Source organism: Mytilus trossulus, chromosome 1 (genome assembly GCF_036588685.1).
Source record: "Mytilus trossulus isolate FHL-02 chromosome 1, PNRI_Mtr1.1.1.hap1, whole genome shotgun sequence".
NCBI classification, from domain to species: domain Eukaryota; kingdom Metazoa; phylum Mollusca; class Bivalvia; order Mytilida; family Mytilidae; genus Mytilus; species Mytilus trossulus.
The window spans coordinates 1,885,068-1,896,232 of record NC_086373.1 but is presented as its reverse complement, the minus strand read 5'-3'; the positions used below and the strand labels follow the sequence as shown (position 1 = coordinate 1,896,232).

At 32.6% G+C, this 11,165-nt stretch overlaps 1 protein-coding gene across 4 annotated transcripts in view; it reads right to left on the bottom strand.

Annotated features, from left to right (window-relative positions):
- Positions 1–3,685: 3,685 nt before the first annotated feature.
- The window catches only part of LOC134712096 (uncharacterized), a 76,999-nt gene continuing 69,519 nt past the window's right edge, over positions 3,686–11,165 (bottom strand). For 3 of the 4 annotated variants that reach the window (XM_063573261.1, XM_063573254.1, XM_063573271.1), the window contains 3 exons: positions 10,746–10,813; positions 9,175–9,322; positions 3,686–7,841 (listed from right to left, as the gene is read on the bottom strand). In XM_063573261.1, the coding sequence (XP_063429331.1) occupies positions 5,945–7,841; positions 9,175–9,322; positions 10,746–10,813 (2,113 nt within the window). In that variant the 3' untranslated portion in view covers positions 3,686–5,944. The remainder of the gene's footprint in view (positions 7,842–9,174; positions 9,323–10,745; positions 10,814–11,165) is intronic. The other variant, XM_063573280.1, reaches the window with a different exon arrangement.

Genomic DNA, 11,165 nt, shown 5'->3' with positions numbered 1-11,165 from the left:
GATATGGTGTACTAAAGAAATATTGACACCGAATGTTTGTGGCACAACATCCTGTCCACAAGTTAACAATTTTTTTTTTGTGACGTATTAAATTTATATTAACATCTTGTGATCAATTTTATTTGGCAATCGTCAATGGCAGTCAGCAGGGTTAAAGAACATCAGTTGTTCGACCTGTTAGTCAAATGCGTTTTGTTTAAATATACTTTTTCACGCTTTTGGTCTTTTGGAAAATGTTGTTTGTGCTGTTTTAAGACCCTTCTACAACGAAATTTGTTTGACATGCACACGTATAAAAATTGCGGTTTTTATCAAACGCAGTCATAGGTTTGAACGTAGTTTTCAATTTAGACTCGTTTATATCTTTTGTTTGGGCATGTATCATATTTTCCCTCCGGTTTATATGATCCGTTCATCCTATATATTGGCTCTTAAATTTCAAGAGTTAATCTAAAAATGAGGGTACTTTCTCTAAAAAATTAGGGTACTTTTTATATGGCCTTCCAAATACCGTTTCGATCCCTAACATCACTGAAGAGACATTTATTGTCGAAATCCGGATATGGTGTACTAAAGAAATATTGACACCGAATGTTTGTGGCACAACATCCTGTCCACAAGTTAACAATTTTGTTTTGTGACGTATTAAATTTATATTAACATCTTGTGATCAATTTTATTTGGCGATCGTCAATGGCAGTCAGCAGGGTTAAAGAACATCAGTTGTTCGACCTGTTAGTCAAATGCGTTTTGTTTAAATATACTTTTTCACGCTTTTGGTCTTTTGGAAAATGTTGTTTGTGCTGTTTTTAGACCCTTCCACAACGAAATTTGTTTGACATGCACAAGTATAAAAATTGCGGTTTTTATCCAACGCAGTCATAGGTTTGAACGTAGTTTTCAATTTAGACTCGTTTATATTTTTTGTTTGGGCATGTATCTTATTTTCCCTCCGGTTTATATGATCCGTTCATCCTATATATTGACTCTTAAAATTCAAGAGTTAATCTAAAAATGAGGGTACTTTCTCTAAAAAATGAGGGTACTTTTTATTTGGCCTTCCAAATACCGTTTCGATCCCTAACATCACTGAAGAGACATTTATTGTCGAAATCCGGATATGGTGTACTAAAGAAATATTGACACCGAATGTTTGTGGCACAACATCCTGTCCACAAGTTAACAATTTTTTTTTTGTGACGTATTAAATTTATATTAACATCTTGTGATCAATTTTATTTGGCAATCGTCAATGGCAGTCAGCAGGGTTAAAGAACATCAGTTGTTCGACCTGTTAGTCAAATGCGTTTTGTTTAAATATACTTTTTCACGCTTTTGGTCTTTTGGAAAATGTTGTTTGTGCTGTTTTAAGACCCTTCTACAACGAAATTTGTTTGACATGCACACGTATAAAAATTGCGGTTTTTATCCAACGCAGTCATAGGTTTGAACGAAGTTTTCAATTTAGACTCGTTTATATTTTTTGTTTGCGCATGTATCATATTTTCCCTCCGGTTTATATGATCCGTTCATCCTATATATTGACTCTTAAAATTCAAGAGTTAATCTAAAAATGAGGGTACTTTCTCTAAAAAATTAGGGTACTTTTTATATGGCCTTCCAAAAACCGTTTCGATCCCTAACATCACTGAAGAGACATTTATTGTCGAAATCCGGATATGGTGTACTAAAGAAATATTGACACCGAATGTTTGTGGCACAACATCCTGTCCACAAGTTAACAAATTTTTTTTTTGTGACGTATAAAATTTATATTAACTTCTTGTGATCAATTTTATTTGGCAATCGTCAATGGCAGTCAGCAGGGTTAAAGAACATCAGTTGTTCGACCTGTTAGTCAAATGCGTTTTGTTTAAATATACTTTTTCACGCTTTTGGTCTTTTGGAAAATGTTGTTTGTGCTGTTTTTAGACCCTTCTACAACGAAATTTGTTTGACATGCACACGTATAAAAATTGCGGTTTTTATCAAACGCAGTCATAGGTTTGAACGTAGTTTTCAATTTAGACTCGTTTATATCTTTTGTTTGGGCATGTATCATATTTTCCCTCCGGTTTATATGATCCGTTCATCCTATATATTGGCTCTTAAAATTCAAGAGTTAATCTAAAAATGAGGGTACTTTCTCTAAAAAATGAGGGTACTTTTTATATGGCCTTCCAAATACCGTTTCGATTACCTAACATCACTGAAGAGACATTTATTGTCGAAATCCGGATATGGTGTACTAAAGAAATATTGACACCGAATGTTTGTGGCACAACATCCTGTCCACAAGTTAACAATTTTTTTTTTGTGACGTATTAAATTTATATTAACATCTTGTGATCAATTTTATTTGGCAATCGTCAATGGCAGTCAGCAGGGTTAAAGAACATCAGTTGTTCGACCTGTTAGTCAAATGCGTTTTGTTTAAATATACTTTTTCACGCTTTTGGTCTTTTGGAAAATGTTGTTTGTGCTGTTTTTAGACCCTTCTACAACGAAATTTGTTTGACATGCACACTTATAAAAAATGCGGTTTTTATCCAACGCAGTCATAGGTTTGAACGTAGTTTTCAATTTAGACTCGTATATATATATATATGTATACATAATATTATTGGAGCGTCACAATGTATCTATTTTTTATTGGAGCGCTACTGATGAATCTTATTGTAGACGAAACGCTTCTTATGTGTGTACTTAACACCTTGTTTTGATTAGTTTAAATTTTGATTTGTTTGAAACACTAAGGCTTTTCCACCCCAGGCATAGATTACCTCAGCTGTATTTGGCAAAACTTTTGAAATTTTGGTCCTCTGTGTTCTTCAACTTCTTACTTTATTTGGCGTTTTTATCTTTTTTTTGGATTAGAGCGTCACTGATGATCTTTTTGTAGACGAAACGCGCGTCTGGCGTATATACTAAATTTAGTCCTGATATCTATGATAAGTTTATTTTCACAACCATTACACTAATGATGAACGTTTCGTCCCGGATGTTTCACCATCCAAGTGTCTTAACTTTGTGCCGATACGAAGAATCACTTATTAATAATTTTCGGTTTACTTATACAGTTCATACTGTTTAAATTGTTTTCTACTCCTTGGCATAACTAGCATTTGATAGACACAAATATTTTGAACTTTTTTTTGCAGTACTTTTAAATTTTGATTTAGCGTTCTAATACTTTTTGCTTCAATCGCAAATGTGTTATTGTGTAGTTAAACACAACTATTTAATTAAAATTATAAACTTTGTAACTTTGATAAGTTTCATACATACACCATATTTGAATAAACTAAAACATATAACAGTATAAAAGATTTTATTACAAATAACAGAAACGTAATAAAAAAGGGTGGTTTGGAATGTGAATAACACACCAGTACACGAGTACACAAGATTTTTGGCAAAAGATAGAATTGGTTTTTCTTAAGTACCTTAAATAGGATTTATTACAAAGTAATAAGTATACATATGTATATCTAAGTTTAGTGTCTACAGATCTAATCTGCACCTTTTCGTTCAATTCGAGAAAACAACATCGTTTTAAATTCTACATAAATAGGAAGCTTAAAGATCAGTTTTATGAAGACGATTTCACTGATATTCTATCATTGCTTGAATTTGTCTTGTAATTTAACCTGTTCCTTCAAGAAAGTTATCACTTTGTGAAAGTTATAAAGTGTTGACTAACGACACAGTATTTCAATGATTGTGCGTGATTTCCACTAAAGCTATTAGGATATCATATATGTTTTTCGTTCAACCAGCAGAAAAACAGATTGTGGTCAAATTTTAAGAATAAAGTTATAGTGTATGGAGCGTTTTATATCCTTCTACGTTGAAAACATTATTCTGAAATGTAGAAATCTACTGCAAAAAATAAGTGCAAAAGCCGAAAATTCAGTTTTGTGAGATAATACGCGTTTTTTGTAGCTTATTTCATAGTCCTTACTAGGTTGTATTATCTTTATCTATTTCGACTCGGTTGTATTCTTTTTGTTTATTTCAATTCGAGAATTGGAAAATGCAATTAATGTGTTTGTGTACTAAATAATTAAAACATTTACACCTTTCACAGATTAAATTTTATAAATGCCTATTTCATTGTTCCCAAAATTATCAAAACAAATATAAAAAAAAGTAGACATCAAGCGTACTAGCTTCAAAACAAATTCAGAAAAGTTGATGTTTAGTGTTCCAATAATAAAAGTTTTGACGAAACGCCGAAAACTTGATGAAATATACAATGAAAGAAATAGATTCACACTCACTACTTTCAAACCTCTTATACGATGAAAGCATACATAATCTTTATACAGATGAATATATGAAGTTCTAGTAACAATACTAATACAACATCAAGACTAAAAATAATTTAAACTGTATTGAACATAGAAAAAGCACCATATAAAGGATAAACATGATAAACGTCTTTCTAGTTAAGGCGGAGATGCAGTTTGATGTTAAATTTGAAAAAAAATTTGTTAAGAAAAACCTATATTTCATACACAAGCATACACAGTAAGAAAAACTCTTTTTGAAAATAAATATTTAATAAATTCAATTAAGGTCTGGGGTTTTTACAAATATAAAGACTACGTGATGCGTACATAAAGTTAACAGAAGTAATCATTTGTCATAACAATATACTTAGAAGCACCATAGTTAACCAAAGGAACAAAACTGAAAAAAAATAAGTTTTTTTTCTATAAAAAACATGTGTCTGTTATTGAAATAGATATATAAAGGACTTGACTAGGAGCACAACTCATCGCTAAAATTTAGAATGGAAATGGGAAATGTGTCAAAGAGACAATAACCCGACCATAAAAAAAACAGCAGAAGGTCCCCAACAGGTCTTCAATGTAGTGAGAAATTTCCGCACCCGGAGGCGTCCTTCAGCTGGCCCCTAAACAAATATATACTAGTTCAGTGATAATGAACGCCATACTAAGTTAACATGTAAAAGAAAAAAATCTGTATAAACATTTTAATTCCCCAAATATGTGGACAAATTTGGAACATTTGTTATTAAAAAACAATAATTGGATTTGAACTAGAACGAAAGGGCAAGTATGTAAAACATATATTAAAGAGTTGGTTTGACATATCTTTATCATTAAAAGAGCAATTTCACTACATTATTATGATACCAAAGTTCAGAAATACATAAAGCTAAACTCAATTTATCAGATGTTCAGACGCTAAAGGTTCAAATTATTATGGGTTTTCACATTGTAAGGTTTGTCGTATTCAGGCGTTATCCGATATTTCCCCCCTACATCACTAATCACAATACAATTATTTGCTAGCACAGTTTTCTGGTTACACCTTAGAAAAAAATTCCAGGAAAAATAATGATTTAACAATATAACATCAAACATAAAACGATAAATGAAAATAAATTTCAACTATTTAAAGAAAGATGAGCTCGCCTAACTGGTTTCACGCTTTGTGTTAAATAAATGATACATATATATGTTTTGAAAAAATATGTATAAATCTTAAACATGTATTAATACTTAGTTATGAAAAATAAATTCATGTCTCTTGCAAGAAATAATTAAAAACACTTTGGTTTATATCCCCTGACATGACACTGGAATTTTAAATAAAAAATAATCATATAAAAAACGCATACAATCAGCTCATTAAGGGTTATATCACAATCAAAATTTGACACATATATTTGTGGTGGGGTATGTTAAGCACTATATACAGAAAGCAGACGGAAAAGTACACAAGTGGCCCACATCTTACTTGTTCATTAATTATACTTACTATCTGATTTTTCTCAATAATTAGTCTTAATCAAACTGCTAATTAAATTTACAATATTTAAAATATATAAGATTTTTCAAAGAAATCCACGAAATTTGAATCGACGAAATTGGTCCGATACGTAAATTTGAATTAAAAAAATGGTTTTGTTTTAAGCTTCAGTAGTAGTCTTCTCTTCTTCTGGAAGTTTTATAATAGGAATTTCGTGAACTGAAAATGATTGTCGAGATTCAATATCTCGAGGAAACTGGTTTAACCATCTTTCCTCTTCCTCTCTTTCTTCTTCCTCTTCTTCTATGCTATCTTGAGGGGACAAACGTCTAGCTGAACTTGCACTACTATCACTTCCCAAGCTAGCACTTCTCATATCCGGTGCTAATCGATCTCTTCTGCGGTCATCGATAAACATAGAATCAGTATGTTTCCGGTGTAGTCTATGTTTGTTAAAACGAGATGACCTACGCAGGTAAGAAGCATACGCACATTTAGGTTCGAGTTGTGGATCGTATCTCAGAAATTCTTGAAATATTGTGTTCGTTTTTTCATCAATACTGAAATCTCTATTGCCTGATAAAGGACAGTCCTTGTTGTCACGATAGGATTTAAAAAACCTAGAGAAAATAGACTTTTTATTTGGCATTTTGTTTTCCTCGAAACTGTCACCGGATGGCTGGTCCGACTTTGAATCAGATTCTGGCTCGTTTATGCTTTCATATATTTGAACGATCTGTCTATCTCTACTATACTCACGTCTCTTTTTCGAAGCAGTTTTACCATTACGTCGGTCAAAAAATGTACCTCTCGATAAATATTGTTCTCCAGACGGACCCGCCTCCTGACTTGACAATGAAAACCGCCTAAAAGCATCATCGTAGATATAATAAGGCTCTACTTCCCCCGCACTATGATTTCGTTTTACGGCCCCATTTGGTGGAGGTGGGTGTTGAATTTCTAATGACTTATATCCACTGTCAGCTTTCATCTGCAGGAGTCTGCTACTTTGCGTTTCATTGGTACTGTCTGTGTTATCCGTTGTCGAATCAAATGATGTTGTAGGTTCATTTCGACTTAAATCGGATACATTTTCGTCCGTTTCACATGTCTCTATACTGTCGAAACTGTTGTCACGACTTCCGCTTTGTTCAGACTGTTTTAAGCGATTACTTAATATTTCTTTATAACTTTGTTTTTGTTTACTTTCGCAGTTTTGGGGTTGAAGCTTTTCACAACCATCCTCAGATTCACAAGTTTCATTTTTTTGTCTTTTCGGACTACCAGAATGCGATTCAAAGTCCGAATCTTTAACTTCACATTCAGGCGATTGATCCGGTGATGTCATGTCTTCCATACGAATAGTATCACTGCATTCCTCTTCTTCTTCAAACGTTGCCCTCAGGTTCCACAACTCTCGATATTTTCTGCTTCCGTTTAACGTATCGGTGTCATCACTTTCCGATAAATGACAAATGTCGATATCAAATTTATCAAGCTCTAGTCGTTCTAACTGATCTTCGTTTAACTGTTCGATACTTCCGGTGTCATTATATCGAACTTTCGAACTTTCAGAGGAGCTTAGTTCTGATATAACATCAAAGTCGGTATTATAAAAAGGTCCTTTGAACTCTGTTATTTTAAACATATCATAATCGCAAATGTGATCAAAACTCTTTGCTCTTCTTGTTCGTTTCTTCCAGTTTTCTTGTTCATTTAATGCACCAACCTGTGACAACGATCTTCCTCGTTTCTCTGGTTTATGTCGATGTAAGTTGGGATCACTTTTAACCGGTGAAAGGTTCGGTTGGCGATGAATCTCAACAGAGACCTGCTTCTGTATTGGATCTTCTGGTGGTGAATCATCATCACGTGGGAACACATGGAGAACGTCATGTTCGGATTCAGTTGGGGATTCTTCAAGTTGTATCTGGTGATATTTCCATTCCGATTGGTTTTCATTTGATGTTTGGTAGTTTACGTTTAGAGAGTACTGACGCGGAACATTTTTGTCTATCCTTGCCTTTTTAAGATGGTGAAAATCACCTTCTGTATACCTGTAAGTATGAACAAACAACTAATTAAATGAACATTATATGTTGAGTGTAATGCGAAATTCATTAAATATTTTAACACGTTATATGGAAGATGATTTTATAAAAAAAATAAAAAAATTAGTAATACAAATATATCAATAAGTTTATTGAATAAATGCACATTTATACCCCAATGGGGTTGAAGGCATATATAAATGAACACAATACATAATACAAAAATAGCAACAAAAGAACAAACATTATATACATATAAGTATCTATCATGCAGTTGTTGAGTCCACTCTCCTCAGTGACCAAACTAAAAGTAAGTTTGTGTGTTCCCCGCGTTCGTTAGATAATTTTAGAAATACACGTTACATACTAGTAACCTGTTACCATGTACCGATTTTTGTTACATTCCTTTCAAAATCAGAACAATTTTGAGTAGATCATCAGATAATGTTTCGTTCCCTTTCCATTTCTAGTCTGAAAACCCAATTAATTACTATATTGGTTTAAGGTGATACCTAACACTACAGGGAGACAACTCTGTAAAATCAGGTAACCGTTTAATCACATTCTATTGTTAAGGAAATAGTCAGCTTCAAAATGATCAAAATTAGTGTTTGTCAAACTGCTATATATTCAACCAAATTTTTCCAGAGAGTGATTGGTTCAAGTTTTTTGAAGTTTTTATGTTTTTTACACAGGGTCAAAGTAAATATTTTGTCAGAATTTTATGAAAATTAAACGAGCAAAATAAATTTTAGTGACGGTGTTGGGTACCACCTTAAGTTGTCCTCATATGATATTGCTGAAGTCATTAAAATAACTGAAACACATTTCAAAATCATAATAATAGTTGTGTTATCTGAGTTTGATTTTGTTATAATATTTTATTATTTATATGTAGAATTATTCACATGGTCGATACCTGAATTGAGAAGAAATCGTAAGTGACAAATATGTGAAATAAATCATGCTATTTATTATCATGCGGTGTAATCTTAGAAACTTTAAGGTATACTTACATATAAAAGAGGTTATCAAGAAAGGGGGTGGAGAAAAAAAAAGAACGTCGGTATAGAGGTTGATCAAACTGCTGAAATATACATGCAAAATTGGAGAAAAAGGGTAATTAATAAAAGATTGATTAGTAAAAACAACGTCTTAATCAGAAGTATAGAAGGGTAATTAATAAAAGATTAATTAGTAAAAGCAACGTCTTAATCAGAAGGAAAGAAAACAACATGAATATATCATAAAAATATAAATGAAGAATTTTAATATAAAATTGATGTGAAGCTGAATTTTGATTGGTTAGCGCTACAGTGGTTCAGCAGTTTGGCCACACCTTCTTCCCTGCTGACGTAATGTCTGACGTTCCTTCTTCTTTTCGTCCAATTTGAAGGATACTCGCCTCCCTATTTTAATTTCTGGTTCCTCTTCAGCTGTCTGTACGTTAGTTGTCTCAATGCCTGGTTTTATTTCCTTGTAAGATACTAAAAATAGAAAAATATGAACCTTTAAGCGAAAAGAACAGCATTATCAAATATTGTACAGTTATAAAGTATTAGCAGGCAATTTATTCAACTGTTTTTCATGATGAACTACTATCTAAAATAATTAGCAGAAACTGATATGTTTGCTTACTTTCAAACCCGAACACATACATGCTGTATTCAAACTGGTATATTCTGTATTCTAATGCAACAACGTTTGTAACGTTCATTTTGATTGGATAACGTCACTTATTTACATGGCATCAATTGAACAATTGATGCCACGGGACGTACGCGCAAGCGCATTAGAATGGAGATAACAATATTGTATTTTAAGCTCCAACGGCATCAATTGGGAATTTGATGGTCGCAAATACCCGTTTACTGTCTACGCTAACGCGTCGCCAGTAAACTTAATTTGCGACCATCAAATCCCCAATTGATGCCGTCGGAGCTTAAAATACAATACAGTTATATCCTAATTTACATATATTTTTATCAGGATTTGCTTGCTCTTTCGAGGCATGTACCTGAGATCACTCCTAGTTTCGTTTTGTTGAGTATTTAGTTTTCTATGTTGTGTCTTGTAGACTTATTTGTCTTCTGGTCGTTTTTCAATTTTTGTCATGGCATTGTTCGTTTTCGACTTCAGAGTTTGACTATCTCTTTGGTATCTTCTGCGCCTATTTTGTAACACACACAATTATATCATGTTACGCTAATGGTAGATTATGATTTGTTTCAAGCTTAATACATAAAAGAGAACAACGTTGTCCCAATCATAATACGTACTTCCTAATTGGGTTATATTCTTTTCCTTCAAAGGCTCAAACAACGTTCTGCAACAGTTTCTTATCGAGGTCCGATGGTTACATGATGATATTTATAAATATCAGTATTTCGGATTAATCGGGGTGAGTATATATTTATAGAATCATATTCAAAACAGTGTGGTCCTGGTCATTGATTGACGACCTAAATTATCCCATTGACTGGGACAGATTAGGTGAACGTTTGTCTGTAACGACCATTGCTCACTTCTTACTTATTATAGAATTTAAACTGTGGGGTCACCAAAGGTTCTTAACGCCTTTAATAATAAAATAATTCGAAAAAATATTCAGGAATAACCTTTATGTTTTGATTTATATTATTGATATAAATCAACACATAGTATTATTCCCGATTCGTTTTTGGAATTGCTTTTTTTAGGTGTTGAGAACCTTGGGTGACCCCACAGATTCAGTGTCTTTAACAAGTATATAGTGAGCAGTGATTGTTACCGACAAACGTTCACCTAATCTGTCCCAGTCAATGGGATAATTTAGGTTGTCAATCAATGGCCAGGACCACACTGTTTTGAAAATGATTCTATTTAATATAGCATAATATATCTTAAAATATAAAATAAGTAATATCCAACCTTTATCAAAATCAGATTTAAGTTGTGTTGTTTCATCTGCCTCGTTAATCTCACTATATCTCTCAAGCCTATTAAAATGAAATAATTGTAAACATAAAACACAAGCAGTAACTTAATTAGTGGTATTCCAGTATCGAATGCATGAATTATTGACTATTTAAAAGTGTTTTCTACATTATGTTAGTATAATTATGCACATCTGAGTCATTATTAGTTGAAGACTTAGATGCAATGTTTAAATTTTAAAGACCTATGTACTCTCATATTGTGTTAGATCTGTATGAAATTATAGTTAAAAAGTGTTTATGCATGAGGTTTTTCAAGGCTAAACTACTTCCATACATTCAATTCAACTGCCTGTTTCATAATATGTTTTTCACATTTTCCAAAGAAATTCTTGATGATGGACTATTGTCACCA